This window comes from Notechis scutatus, chromosome 3 (assembly GCF_049901735.1).
Source record: "Notechis scutatus isolate UNSWTSFEM ecotype Mainland chromosome 3, rNotScu1.2, whole genome shotgun sequence".
Classification (NCBI taxonomy): domain Eukaryota; kingdom Metazoa; phylum Chordata; class Lepidosauria; order Squamata; family Elapidae; genus Notechis; species Notechis scutatus.
In genome coordinates, this window is record NC_142011.1 from 1,614,955 (window position 1) to 1,630,072 (window position 15,118).

The following is a 15,118-nucleotide window of genomic DNA, read 5'->3' on the forward strand; positions in this document are numbered from 1 at the left end:
CAGCCTAGAAGCTTCTGAGTAAAATGCGGCTTCCAAAGCTGACACATGGACTCCTAGGGCTGTAAGATAGTCCCTAACTTCTAAAGACTTAAGAAAGGGGAGGAATACGGGAGCCATGAGAGCAGTTTTCTAACATTTGAGGGGCTGACCCAAAGAAGAGGGGGGTCCACCTATTCTCCAAAGCACCAGAAGGCAGGACAAAAAGTAACGGATGGAAATTCATCCAGGAAAGAAGCAACCTGGAATTAAGGAGGAATTTTCTGACAGTGAGCACAATGAACCAGTGGAGCGGCTTCCCTTCGGAAGTTGTGGCTGCTCCATCACTGGAGACGTTTAAGACCTGGGTTGGACATCCATGTGTCCAGCTTGACCAGGGGCTTAGATGAGAAGGCCTCCAAGATCCCTTCCAATTCTGGACAACCACTTGCCCAGGATGATATAAGGTTTCCTGCCTTGGGCGGCAAGGGGGTTGAACTAGACCAGTGGTCGCCAACCAGTGGGCCGGGGACCACTGATGGTCCGCAAGAAAATTTTGGTGGTCTGCAGAGAAATGCCCCCCCCCAAAGCAATTAATCCAGGCTGTGCGGGAACACAAGACTGCGCCGCCCACATGGCCCACGTGGGAACACAAGGCTTGTGTTGCTTGCATTGGGAACACCACGAGGTAGTGAGGGGAGGGGGGGGAACTTGCCCCACTCGCCCTACACACCTGGCCTGGCCACTGGGCTGCTTCTTTCTGCTTCTTTCTTCTTCTGCTTTTGGCTGCACGCAAGGAAAGCAGCCAAAGTCTTTCTTTCTCTCCCCCAAACTCCGCCAGCAATGAGTCTTTGGGACCCTGCAAGGCCTCCTGCTCCAAGAGGCTGTGCTGGTGTGACAAGTCTCACAAAGACTCATTTCTGGCAGAGTTTGGGGGAGAGAAAGGAAGACTTGTGCTGCTTCTGCTGCTTTCCTTGCATGAAGCCAAAAGTCTCTCTCTCTCTCTCTCTCCCCTCCTGAGAACGGAGCTGGAGACGGTATCCTGCCATCCCAAATAAAGAACAATCAATCGGGAGGAAAACGGGGTGGGGTTTTTTCCTGCAGACTTTATTTGGGGGATTTTCCCAGGGTCTCTGGTCCGAGGGATTTAAAAGGATGAGTTTGGTGGTCCCTGAGGTCCCAAAGGTTGGCGGCCCCTGGACTAGACAGCCTCCAAGTCCCTTCCAGCCCTAGGATTCTCCGAACCAGGTTGGGACAGGGTTGGTCCTGAAGGAGGATACGTGCTTGGGCCTGAGATGCAGAAAGTACCCTTTGCAAACGTTTTCTTCCTCACGGCGCCTCTATCGATGCTCAAGGGAGAATGGCGTGAGACCATCTGGCGTCCCCGGCTTGCTGCTTCGGGAGGCTGTGGAAGGCAGCCAGGAACACTGAATCCCTTTGTAGAGCATGGCAGCAGATGCTCCCTGGGCCAGCTTGTGCTTTGTCTTCCCTTGGTGCTGCCAGCTGCGGCGGCGGCGGCTCCTCTGCCAGGCCTGGCATCCCTTCTCCTACAACTGCCAGCCATCTGCCTCCACCTTGACATCTGCCCCAAAGTGTCCAAATTCTCATGCAGGGTGGTTTATTTTTGTGGGGGGAGGAGGGAGGATGGGGGTTGCATCCTGGGAGTGCTGTGGTGGCCTAGAGAGAGAGCTCTCGCCTCACCATCAGGAGGCTGTGAGTTCGATCCTAGGTAGAGGCGGCTATTTCTCCCTCTGGGCACGATGAGAATGTATCTGCCGAACGAAACTCCGCCTTGGTGACAGGAAGGGCATCCGGCCATCAAAACACTCTGCTAGCTCCCTTCCGTTGCCCAGACTCCACCCCACAAGGGATTATATGGGGGGTCATTAAAAGACGAGGACGGGGTTGCATCCTGCCTCATCTGAGGCTTGGATTCATGACCGGAAGGCTCACCTGCTTCTTTCTCTGGAACGGCCGGTTCTGTTGTGGGGGAAATCGCAGGTCGCCATGATGCCAAGCAGGGTTGCAAGTAGCGGTTTCGAGCAGGAGGAACGTTGAGACCCTGAGCTGAAATGAGGCATTCCAGAGAGTCGTTCCTCCTCCTCCTCCTCCTCTCGGTCACTCCCACTCCCTGAAGGGTTGTTTTCTGACCGTCCGTCCGTCCTGTACACCTAACGCAGGTGAAGGAGTTCTAAGCAGGGAGGTGAAGGCCAACGGTGGGTTGGATGTGGCTGGGCAGAGGGTCTCTCTCGGCTCTTGCCTGGTCTGGACTCTTGGCTGGGGGGAGCTTCCTGATGGCCTATTGCAAGGTTCACAGAGCCCTCCTGGCTAGCTTTGATTTTGGCTGGGAACTATGCAGAACGCCAGCCAGCTGTGACTGACTGAAACGGTGGCTTGAAACGCCCGTTGTGCAGCCTGTGTGCTGGCTTTTCCAGCAGGGCAGTGTCCTTTTGACGCTTGGTTTGTCTTCCACGGGAGCAGCAAATAATCTATGCTTCTTTCTTTCTTTCTTTCTTTCTTTCTTTCTTTCTTTCTTTCTTTCTTTCTTTCTTTCTTTCTTTCTTTCTTTCTTTCTTTCATCTATCCACCCATCTTCACCCATCTCATCTGTCTGCCTGTCCATCCATCCATCCATCCATCTCTTTCTCTCTTTTTCTGTCTGTCTTTCTGTCTATCATCATCTAGCTATCATCATCTATCATCATCATCTATCTCTATCTTTCTCTCTCTCTTTTTCTTCTGTCTATAATCATCTATCTTTCTTTTTCTTTCTCTGTCTATCATCTATCTCTATCTCTTTCTCTTTTTCTGTCTATCATCTATCTGTCTCTTTCTTTATCTGTCTAACATCTACCTCTATCTATCTATCTATCTATCTATCTATCTATCTATCTATCTATCTATCTATCTATCTATCTATCTATCTATCTATCTATCTATCTATCTATCTATCCTATCTACCTATGAAGTCCCAGCATGTTTATAGGCATGATGAATGCCCTCCCAAATCAATTAAAACATGCAATGGGAATGGTGGGGGCTTGCCATGGAGTACCCCGTACCTGTGCCCTGCCTGAAGATGCAAATTACCTACCTACCTACCTACCTACCTACCTATCTATCTCATCTATCTATCTATCTATCTATCTTTCTCTTTTTCTCTATCTATCTATCTATCTATCTTTTTCTGTCTATCATCTATCTCTATCTCTATCTATCTATCTATCTTTCTCTCTTTATCTGTCTATCTGTCTATATCTCACAGTGGGACTCTGGGCAACATATAACTAAAATATAAAAACAATATATAAAATTGAAAAAACAAAGTGAGGATGATTACAATTCAGTATGAAAAGTCAATTCAGAGGCCGAGAGGGTCGGCTTTCAGGGCGCCAACCAGCTGCATGCTCCTCTATGCACCCCACACAAGGCCATGGAGCCACATTTGTACGACTTGCGTGAAAGCGGGCCTGCTCCCCTGAAGGGGAGGGAGGTAGGAGGTGCTCCACAAGGCAGAAGTCTGCCTGAAATCTGCTCCTGTCATGGGCAGGACACCCGTGCCCGGCCTTGATACCTGCCCTGGGCAGAGGGTTGGACTAGAAGGCCTCCAAGGTCCCTTCCATCCTTATGAATCTGGGACTTGATTTGATTTGCATAGCACAGAACGGTTGGGTGAGTTTTTGATGTCTCTGGATATAAGGGGAGCCTGAGCTCTTTGCAGTTGTAGGTTCTCTCTCTCTCTCTCTCTCTCTCTCTCTCTGTGTGTGTGTGTGTGTGTGTGTCTCTCTCTCCCCCTCCCTCCCTCTCTCCCTGTCTCTCCCTCTCTCCCTGTCTCTCTCTCTCTCTCTCTGTGTGTGTGTGTGTGTGTGTGTGTGTCTCTCTCTCCCCCTCCCTCCCTGTCTCTTTCTCTCTCTCTCTCTCTCTCTCTCCCCCTCCCTCCCTCTCTCCCTGTCTCTTTCTCTCTCTCCCTGTCTCTCTCTCTCTCTCTCTCTCTCTCTCTCTCTCTCTCTCTCTCTCTCTCTCTCTCTCTCTCTGTAATGCAGGGGTCCCCAAATGTGGCAACTTGAAGACTTGGGGACTTCAACTCCCAGAATTCCTCAGCCAGCTTTGAATTCTGGGAGTTGAAGTCCCCAAGTCTTCCAAGTTGCCAGGTTTGGAGACCTCTGTGTTTAATGCAACGTTGAAGGGAGGCCAGAGGAACAGAATTCCACTTATTTTGGGGTGGGGTATGCCGTGTCCTGGGTCACCTGTCACCTTGCAAGCCACCCCCAGCCCCCTGGTCGAGGGACTGTTGGAGGTCGACTTGGCATACCTTAACGTTTCCCCTGTGCTGCCTGGGCTTCTTTTTTTCCAACGGTGCCCGCCCGTTTCCACGTTGCAAAGACGAAAAGCCCCTCTCTCTTTCTCAGTTACAGAGGAGAAGAAGTCCCTGAAGAGGACGTTTCAGCAGATGCAGGAAGAGGAGGACGACGACTACCCCGGGAGCTACTCCCCCCAGGACGCCAACGCCGGGCCCCTTCTGGTACGCTGGCCAAGGGGGCATCAGCAGCCCCTCTGGGAGACAGAAGCCGCCACCAGGGGGAGCCCCTAACATGCACGGCAGGACAGATGAGTGGATTGCCTTCCTTTCCTTCCTTCCTTCCTTCCTTCCTTTCCTTCCTTCCTTCCTTCCTTCCTTCCTTCCTTCCTTCCTTCCTTCCTTCCTTCCTTCCTTCCTTCCTAAGGTTGACTCAGCCTTCCGTCCTTCCAAGGTGGGTAAAATGAGGACCCAGATTGTTGTCCTTCCTTCCTTCCTTCCTTCCTTCCTTCCTTCCTTCCTTCCTTCCTTCCTTCCTTCTCCTCTCTCACTCTCTCCCCCCCTCTCTTTCTCATCCTCTCTCTCTCTCTCTCTCTCTCTCTCTCTCTCTCTCTCTCTGGTCTCTGTTTTTCTGTCTCTCTCTCTCTCTCTCCTCCCTCCCTCCTGGATGGCTGGACTCCCGTGCCCATCATTCTCAGCCAGGATTGGGCCTTCCGGCTGACGGGAAGCAAGAGGAGTTGGCTGGAGACCACTGGGCTGAGGAGAAAGGGTTGTACTTATTTGAATCCCCCGGCCCTTAATTGAAGGGTTATTGCGTGACGTCTCTCCACACTCCAGGTAAATAGACAGACTAGAGAGGAAAAGTAGGTGCTGAAAGTGAGAGAGAGAGAAAGATGGTAAATCAAAGCTAAATGGAGATAGAGAGAAATAAGATAAGAGAGTCAGAGTGCTGGTTAGTAGACGTAGGAAATTAGCGATAGTGTTGATGAAGATAAATATAGAGATAGCCATAGGCTCTTAGACTTATATACCGCTTCACAGTGCTTTCCAGCCCTCTCTAAGTGGTTTACAGAGTCGGCCTCTTGCCCCCAACAATCTGGGTCCTCATTTGACCCACCTGGGAAGGACGGAAGGCTGAGTCAACCTTAGGAAGGAAGGAAGGAAGGAAGAATATAATGTAAAAAGAAGGAAAATACTGAGAAGGAAGGAAGGAAGCAAGGAAGCAATAGCCCTTAGACTTGTATACCACTTCACAGTGCTTTGCAGCCCTCTCTAAGCAGTTTACAGAGTCAGCCTCTTTCCCCTAACAATCTGGGTCCTCATTTCACCCACCTTGGTGGGACAGAAGTTAAATAAAATATAGAGGAAAAAATGATGATAGGAAGACAGACAGACAGGTGATACAGAATGAGAGAGAGGGAGAGGGATAGACAAGACAGACAGAGATGATAGCGATAGATAAAGAATGATGGAGGGAGAGGGATAGATAGATATTTTTACAGATTAACCGAGTTGGAAGGGACCTTGTAGGTCCTCTCGTCCAACTGCCCCCGCCCAAGCAGGAGACCCTACACCATTTCTGATGGACAGACAGAATTTATTTTTTGATTAATTTTTTTTATGCTGTCCATCTTCCCCTAAGCGAATTAGATTAGATGATAACTGGAGATAGACCTATAGATACATCAGTAGCTGAGAGAGGCAGAGACAGAGAGAGATTGGATAGACAGATGGAGGTAGACAAGGTTAGTGATTAGAGGCAGAGAGGAGATCAATGTAGGGCTCCATTATAAACCAGTAGGGGGTGAGGCAGATTCTGGGAAGCAGGTTCTCCTTTCCCTTCTCAGGGGCTGTTTTGCAAGGGCCGGGTGTGTGTTCCAGAAGGCAAATTGTGGGCATCTGCCACCTGGGTGAGCAGCGAGGGCAGAGGAACCTTATCCCTGGAATTTCTCTGAAATAACTGAGGCTGGAATTTCAAGACTCGTCCAGATCAGCCCAGTTATCTACCGGTTTGCTTGTCTGGCTGGCCGCCCTGCATTCCCTGGCAAATCTGCAGCCCCTTGCAGAGCCTTTAACCCCCCCTGAGGGGTCTTGTGACCTGTCACCCCTTAAAAGGGCCAAGGCAGCCTGTCCTTCCCTTAAGCAGAAAAGCAGCTTTATTCTGCCCCCTTCTTGGAGGGGCCTCTTAGGCTTCCGGGGATGGAGCCGTGGCCTTAGAAATTCCATTTATTCCAACTGTGGAGGACACTTGGCAGATGTTGGGCTTCAAAGGAATGCCATAGTTTGCAGGAGAAGAGCACCGGCCTTCCCTTTTGAACTTTCAAGGCATGCATCTGGCACCTCCTAGCCTGGCAGCCCCCCAAAATTCTGGCTTTCCCCCTGTAGAAACACAGCCTTTGAACTCTTGGAGGGGAAGCCAATGCTCCGGGAACAGCAGGGCCGGAGAAGGGCCTCTCGTACCTTGCCAAATGTCAAATATTAAGAATTTTTGAGAAAGGAATTGAGAGGGTCACCAGCATCCTTGATAGCTCTGGTTTAAATATTGCAACACTGGGATTCTCCTCCTCCTCCTCCTCCTCCTCCTCCTCCTCCTCCTCCTCCTCCTCCTCCTCCTTCTCCTCCTCCTCCTCCTCCTCCTTCTCCTCCTTCTTCTCCTTCTCCTCCTTCTCCTCCTCCTCCTCCTCCTCCTCCTCCTCCTCCTCCTCCTCCTCCTCCTCCTCTTCCTCCTCCTCGTCTTTCATGTGTACAAATAGTCTCAACTGACAACCATTTGTTTAGAGCAGTGGTCTTCAAGTTTGACAGCTTGTGGACTTGTGGACTTCCAACTCCCAGAATTCCTCCTCCAGTTATGTTAGTTCAGGAATTCTGGGAGTTGAAATCCACCAGTCTTAAACTTGCCAAGTTTGAAGTCCCTTGCTTTAGAGCTAAAGTGACATTGTAAAAAAACGACTTACGACCAGTCCTCTCACTTACAACATCTCCCGTAATCAAAAATGATCCAAATTCAGGCCACTGGCATGTATTTAGGATGGTTGCAGGCTCACAGGGTCACCCTGTGGGATCTTCCCAGCCAGCATCCGACACGCAAACCAGTGGTGGAAGCTGAACTCGCTTAATGAACGTAGGACTCACTTAACAACTTCAGAGATTCGCTTCGCTTAACAAAAAAAGAAAGCCAGGAGGCCGTGAATTCTAGTCCTGCTTTAGCCTCGAAAGCCAGCTGGGTGACTTTGGGCCGGTCCCTCCCTCTCCTTCAGCCCAGCCCACCTCACAGGGTTGTTGTTGTTGTGGGGAAAAAGAAGAAGGAAGAATATTGGCCGCCTTGAGTTATTTATAACAATAATAGCCGAGATAGAATGAATAGATAAATGAACGAATGAATGAATAACAATCGTGGCAAAAAGTCCTGAAGCTTGGCATGACTCATTTAAGAGCTGCCTTGTTTAGCCATGGAAATTCTGCTCCCGATTTTGGTTGTAAGCTGAGGACCACCTGTCAGTCCCAAAGAACCGATCAAGGAAAACCTAAGCTGCATTTTTAAACTTCGCTGCTTCTGTGGTTCCTCGGATGAATGTTTTAGTGAGCGTCGACCTGGGCGCCCCTTCCAAGCTCATGAAGCGTGGCTGAGTGTCACCTGGGCAGGTAAATATGTAGGCAGGGAGAGGGCTGCCCCCCTCCTGATAGGGAGAACAGTTAATCAGTGGAACACCCTGCCTCTGGAGCTTGTGGGTTCTCCATCACCATCATGGGAGGGTCTTCAAGAAAAGATTGGACAGCCATTTCTCCGGAACGGTGTAGGGCAGGGCTCTCCAAAGTTGATAGCTTTAGTTAGTTAGTTAGTTAGTTAGTTAGTTAGTTTACTTTATTGTCATTGCACCTCGTACAATGAAATCAAACACCATCTTCAGTGCACATCATGACCATGAAAATAAACACAAACACACCTCCTTCACCCTCCACACATTGAACCGAAAATCCCCGACACCGCACCAAAACTGCACTATACGGTAGAATTCTATCCCTGCCCTGGGATAGAAGCTGTTTTTCAGCCTATTTGTCCTTGTTTTTATTATCCTGTACCGTCTGCCAGATGGTAGTAGTTCAAAAAAAGGGTTCCCAGGATGAGATGGATCTTTGAGAATGTTTTGAACTTTCTTAAGGCAGCGGGAGCTCTAAAGCTCTTCCAAAGAGGGGAGAGGGCAACCCAGGATCCTCTGGGCAATGATGTTGACCCTCTAAAGTGCTGTCCTATCTGCCACTGTGCAATTGGCAAAGCCTACACAGGTGTGCAGGAAGTTAAGATGCTCTCTCTGGTGCAGCGGTAGGTCACCAGCTTGTGACCTTAAGATTTGTGGACTTCAACTCCCAGAATTTGAAAGAAAGAGAGAGAGAGGAAGGAAGGAAAAGAAAGAAAGAGGAAAGAAAAAGGAAGGAAAGGAAGTCCACAATTCTTTTTTTTTTTTGAAAATTTTATTGATTTTTAAAAACAAACATAAACAAACAAAATATAAAACATAAAAACATAGAGCATCTTTTTTGAAAGCAGCATAATCCCGGGTTACATCTCTTCGTACGGACACAAATTCAAGTTCATGCTCATTTTTATATTCCATTCCATATCTTATTACTATTCTACATTTTCTATATAACTTCTCCCCTCTTTTAACTTTCTTTATTTTATTTTATTTATTTCATCTCATTACAAATCATTGTACTTATATTCTTTGTCTGTCCTGTTTCAACTGTCTACTATCTTTTCTCATTAAACAAAATTTCTCCTGTAATCACTGATTGGAGTATGACGCCTTTATATCTTTCCCCTAAAATTATAACACTTAATATAATACATAACTTCCATTAGGATTCTGCTTGGTACATTCTAAAACTACACACTGTATTTTGAAAAAAGAAAAAATTATAAATGTATACTATAATTAAAACAACAATCCATTCCAATTCAATTCTATCATTAATATTAATATTCATTTAAATCTTAACATTTTACACATTATTTTTCAGATAAATATCATACTTCTATGGGAACACTTATAAACTTTCCATAGTTAATTCCCCCCCCCACTTCACTTATATTTTATAAAACATTAAGTAATTAAAATGTTCCCATTCCTTCCTAATTCAATTCTCTCATTTATTTTATTTCATTTATTTTGTTCACAAAAGTTTCACTAAATTACACTGACTATTTTATCCCTCTTTTAAATCATATGTTGTTTCCAATTTTCTAACATTATTTCTATTACAAATATAACAATACCATCTTATGTACCTTCACAGAATACCTTTTTCAGTTAGATTTTCACTCATTATCTCTGAATAGGCCCTGTTTCTTTACATCTTGCTCCAAACCTTTGTAACTTCTCTTCCTTTCCTTCTTCCCTTTCTTCTTCTCTCTCCCCTTTTTACCCCCTGTCTCTCCACCTCCATTTCCCTCTTCTGTATTCCCCTTTTCTGTTGCTTTCCAACATTATATCCACTTTTCAAATTATTTTTCCCTTTTTTGGCTGTTTTTTTAAGTCTTAAATTCTCCATTCTCTTTCCCCCCTTTTCCCTTTCTTCCCCAGATAGAGTTACTTGTTCATTAAAGATGGCTTCTTCTTTGTCCCAATCTTCTTGTTGCGCAGTCTTTTCTTGTTGTTTCTCGTAGTTGGAGATCGCCATTTCTAAGAATTGAAAAATGGAGCCAAAGGAGCCCTTCCCTTCTTGTGTCTCTTCTTTGTATTTTTTAAATTCCATTTTCGGTTCATCCAGAAGTGATGCCATTGTAGAATTTTTTAAACAACCACCCAATTGTTTTTAGTCATTCAAATATAATATCCAAAAATCCAAAAGTCACCAAACAATCCAAATACACACAAGCTGTTTCTTTTTACAATTTCTTCTTTTTTCACTTTCTCTTCCTGGGGTTACTATTTAGTTACAAAATTCCAGTTAAAATGTATCTTTTAGAAGTCTTATTGAGGTTTAACTTTAGATTCTTTTGAAATCCAGGCAGTCTCCTCCTTCCAGATCCTACCTTTATTCTTTTCCTCTCCCTTCCTGCTTATAGAAAAAGGATTTTTTAGTGTCCAGAAATCTTTATTGTCCCTTTGGCATTTAATTATATTTTCAGCTTAATTACCTATTGGTGCCAAAGCGGATTTTTCCGATTTCTTATTCAGCTCTCTTCGTTGTCAATGTGAGGAAGGAGAGAGAAGAAGAAGAAAAAAAACATTTCTGACCACCGCTCCTACCGCCTTCGGGAAAGGGAGTTTGACCAGCTGAGGGGGAGAGATGCGGCTCTCCTCGACCCTGCTGGCGATCTCCCCCCTCTTCACCACCTCTACGGGGTGGCTTAGCCCCGAAGCCAGCTGGCTCGGGGTGCTCCAGCGGCGAGCCCAGGCAGAAACCGCGCACTATCGCGGATTCCTGCCTGCCGCCGAAGCCCTGCAAACCAGAAGTCGGAAGTCCACAATTCTTAAAGCTGTCAACTTTGGAGACGTCTGGTCTAGGGTCTGAGCAAGGTGTTGGACTAGTAGACCTCTAAAGTCCCTTCCACCTTTATTGCTCAGTTATTCTATTACCTGCACTGGCAGCTTAGGGGACTCCGGGCGACTCCAGCCAAACAGTTGACCGTCTGTGTCCAGGGCACCTTTGTTCCTCTTTGACAGCGAGCGCCCCGCTCGTGGGCACAGGTGGGTGGGTAGTGGTGCAGGAGAGCTTTGGGGGAGAGGCGCCCAAAGTAGAGCGGTGGGGTGTCCTCTGGCGAAGCCGCAGCGGGCATCTTGTTTCTGTCTCACCCGGGCAGGCGGAGGACTTGATCAAAGCCCTGCAGGACTTGGAGAATGCGGCCTCGGGCGATGCCACCGTGCGGCAGAAGATCGCTTCTCTTCCCCAGGAGGTTCAGGATGTCTCCCTGCTGGAGAAGATCACCGGTGAGCCTCTGCTCTTAGGTTGGCTGAGAAAAACCGAAGTTAAACCTGGGAGGGTTCTGGGTGCGTAAGAGTTTCAGTGGGAAAGCGAATGGGATATGTCAGAGTGCCAGCGTTCCAGCAAACCTCCATTTTGTTGAGGTAATTCCCCGTTAAGAGAATGAGCGCATACAGGGAGACGTATTTGAGAGAAGTGTTGGAATAATACACACACAGCACACAGATATACTGTACAGTAAATGTAGGTTTTTACTTCCAGAAAGGTTTAAGCAAAGTCCAAAATAAGCAATCCAAAAGTCATTCACAGGTAAAATCAGTCAGTTTTCATCCAGGGATAATCCAAATATCAAATTCCAGTGTCAAAAACAGTTCAGTATCAGACTTACATTAAATCCAGCAATATCAGTCAATTAGAAGAAATGGAGCAACGGCAATATTTTCCAACAGAAGGAAACAGAGATACACTCACACTCTCTTCTGAGACTCAGACTAAACAACCCAGGTTTCTGGCTCCATCTTATGGCCGTTTGAGTAACCACACCCAATTGCATGCTCTTGCATTCCCTTAAAGGTATAGTACTAAGATGTTTATCCTGGTTTATATATTTCTAACCCAAATACCTGTTAGGTGACTTTTATTCCTAACATTCTCCCCTTTTGGGTAAGATAATATATACAACCTTACATTCTAAGTCCATAATCTTCACAGCTAGCCTTATGCTTTATAGAGCCTTGGGCCTTTGTAAAATGAAACATCTTCTCAAAAGTTCCTTTTATTTGGATAGTAAACTAGCCCATCTGGGAAATCCCAAATTTGAAAGTTCTGGGCTTCCTTACAATAAGCGAAAACTACAAAATCCATCCCCTACACCCGTCATGGCACCACACGGCCCAATCACCATCCATTCCAAGTTAAGACTTCCTCTCACTTATGTGCAACACGACCTGACCTTGAATCAGAAAAAGAATTAGATATAATCCAATGAATCCCCCCCCCCACTTTCCCAGGCTCAATTGTGGCAGCATGGGAGCATCGGGTCTCAATATGGCTTCCAAAGCTGACCCAGGTGGAGAACCACGGCCCCTTTAAGACTTGTGGACTTCAACTCCCAGAATTCCTGGCTCAGGAATCCTGGGAGTTGAAGTCCACAAGTCATAAAAGGGGCAGAATTCCCCACCCCTGGTATAAGTCGTCCTCAACTTCACCGCCATTTGCTTATTGACAGTTTGGAATGACAGGGGCCCTTGAAGAAGCCACAGCCTTCAGTTTGCACCCTTGGCAATTGGCTCCCATTTACGACTGGTTGTGGTGTCCCTCCATCCTGTCATTGCAATCGATCACATTTTCTTCGCAATTTCCAGCCTGAAAAAATCCCATTAGGAAACAGGGCAAAACTTAACCAACGCTTAGCAACCTAAATTTGGGGCTCTCGTAAGTTGAGGACTGCCTGTGCTGTGGGGTGGCTGGTGTGTCCAGAAGGACGGCTGCTGCCTGTCAGCAACGCAAAAGGTGTCGTGTGGCCTCTCTCTAACGCGCTCACTGCTTCTGTGCGCAGACAAAGAGGCGGCAGAGCGCCTGTCGAAGACGGTGGACGAGGCGTGTTTGCTGCTGGCGGAGTACAACGGGCGGCTAGCCGCGGAACTGGAAGACCGGCGCCAGCTGGCACGCATGTTGATCGAATACACACAGACCCAGAAGGACGTGCTGACGGAGAAGGAGAAGAAGTTAGAGGTGAGCAATGGCTGCTCTGACCCAGCTCCCCAAACACGACAAACCCTCTGTAGTTAAATCAGTGAATCCTTTATTAGGAGCCCCGGCAGCCCCGGAAAAATCTCTCTCTCTCTCCCTCTCTCTCTCTGTCTCTCTCTCTCCCCATCTCTTTATCTCTCTCTCACCCTCTCATTCTTTCTCTCTCTCTCTCTCTCTCTCTCTCTCTCTCTCTCTCTCTCTTTCTCTCTCCTCCCTTTCTCTCTCTCTCTCTCTCTCTCTCTGTCTCTCTCTCTCTCTCTCTCTCCGTCTCTCTCTCTCTCTCTGTCTCTCTCTCTGTCTCTCTCTCTCTTTCTCTTTCTCCCCATCTCTTTATCTCTCTCTCACCCTCATTCTTTCTCTCTCTCCTCCCTTTCTCTTTCACAGACACTCTCTCTCTTTTTCTCTTTATGCCTCTCTCTCTCTCTCTTTTCTTGAAGGAAGTCTCTTCTTGAAAGCCTCCAGGAATGAAGCTCCCACAACTTCCGAGGGCAACTTCTGTTCCGTGGGTTGATTGTTCTCCCTGTCAGAAAGTTTCTCCTTATTTCCAGGCTGAATCTCTCCTTGTTCAGTTTCCATCCATTGTTCCTTCTCTGGCCTTGAGGTGCCTTGGAGAATAGCTGGACCCCTTCCCTCCTCTCTGGGGCAGCCCCTCAACTATCGGAAGGCTGCTCTCCTGTCTCCCCTGGTCCTTCTCTTCACCAGACTAGCCAGGCCCAGTTCCTGTAACCGTTCTTCGTATGTTTTAGTCTCCAGCCCCCTCATCATCCTGGTTGCTCTTCTCTGTACTTTTTCTAGTGTCTCAGCATCTTTTTTATATTGTGGTGACCAAAACTGGATGCAGGACTCTAGGTGTGGCCTTACTAAGGCTTTAAAGAGTGGTATTAGTACCTCCCTGGATCTCAATTGTATCTCTCTGTTAATGCAACTTAGGATTGCATTGGCTTTTTTGGCTGCTGCTGCACACGGCTGGCTCCTATTTAGCTGGTTGTCCACTCAGACTCCGAGATCCCTCTCAAAATGCCGCCAGCGTCCTCTGTGTAAGAATCTGTCATAAGTCACTTTTCTCAAGACTGTCGTAACTTACAGAAAAATGGCTGTAATCCGAGGACTACAGGTAGTTCTCAACTTACAACAGTTCATTTAGTTCAAAGTTACAATGGCCCTGAAAAATGCGACTTATGACCATTTTTCAAAGTTACGACCGTTGCAGCATCTCCTAGGTCCCAGGATCAAAATTCAGACTCTTGGCAACCAACTCCTATTTATGACGGTCGCTGTCTCCCAGGGTGATGTGACCCCTTTTGCGACCGGGTGTGGCTTCAACTGGAAGCCACATCCACTTAACCACCAGGTTATTGATTTATCAACTGCCGTGGTTCACTGAACAACTGCAGCAAGGAAGGGCATGAAAAGGGACAAAGCTCACTGAACAAATGTCTCACTTAATGGCAGAAAATTTGGGCAAAATTGTGGCCGTAAGTCGAGGACCGCCTGTACCTGCACCAGAAACATCTGTTGTGCGGTGAGTGTACAGCAAACATTAACAGACCCAACGCTAATTTTGTCAGAGCGCTTAATACCTGACCAAATAAGGGAAACATCTAGATATCTTTGTGATCGTCCCAAATCTTAGAAAACAGGACTTCGGGGAAAGAGGCAGCTTGGAGCCAACTGCCAGCAGAGATAGTGGCTCACTTATCAGTAACTGAGTTTAAACATGCTTGGGAGAAACGGGTGTCCATCATCTGACCAGAATTTAAAAAGGATAAATAAGACTCGAAAGGGACCAACTCGGTTGGACTGCTAGCTCTTTTTCTCCCGTCCGTTGCCTTCGTTTGAAATGGTCCCCATGAATTCTTCAGGGATTAAAATACTGTGTTTCCCTAAAAATATGCCCAGTGGTGGGATTCCAATTTTTTTACTACCGGTTCGGTGGGCATGGCTTGGTGGGCGTGGCAGGGGAAAGATACTGTAAAATCTCCAGTCAGAGGTGGGATTGGCCGGTTCTCCGAACTACTCAAAATTTCCGCTACTGGTTCTCCAGAACTGGCCACAACCGACTGAATTCACCACCTCTGGTCCTACTGTGAAAATAAGCCCCAGCCTGGTTTTTTAAAAAAAAATCTGTGCCTAATATAAGCCCTACCCCCAAAATAAACCCTAGTG

The 15,118-nt window shown here is 47.1% G+C and overlaps 1 protein-coding gene across 1 annotated transcript in view; it reads left to right on the plus strand.

Annotated features, from left to right (window-relative positions):
* The window catches only part of RPRD1B (regulation of nuclear pre-mRNA domain containing 1B), a 50,074-nt gene that overhangs the window by 27,865 nt on the left and 7,091 nt on the right, over positions 1 to 15,118 (plus strand). Inside the window, exons 4-6 of the mRNA XM_087959097.1 lie at positions 4,386 to 4,498; positions 11,079 to 11,205; positions 12,759 to 12,934. Of these exons, the coding sequence (XP_087815223.1) occupies positions 4,386 to 4,498; positions 11,079 to 11,205; positions 12,759 to 12,934 (416 nt within the window). The remainder of the gene's footprint in view (positions 1 to 4,385; positions 4,499 to 11,078; positions 11,206 to 12,758; positions 12,935 to 15,118) is intronic.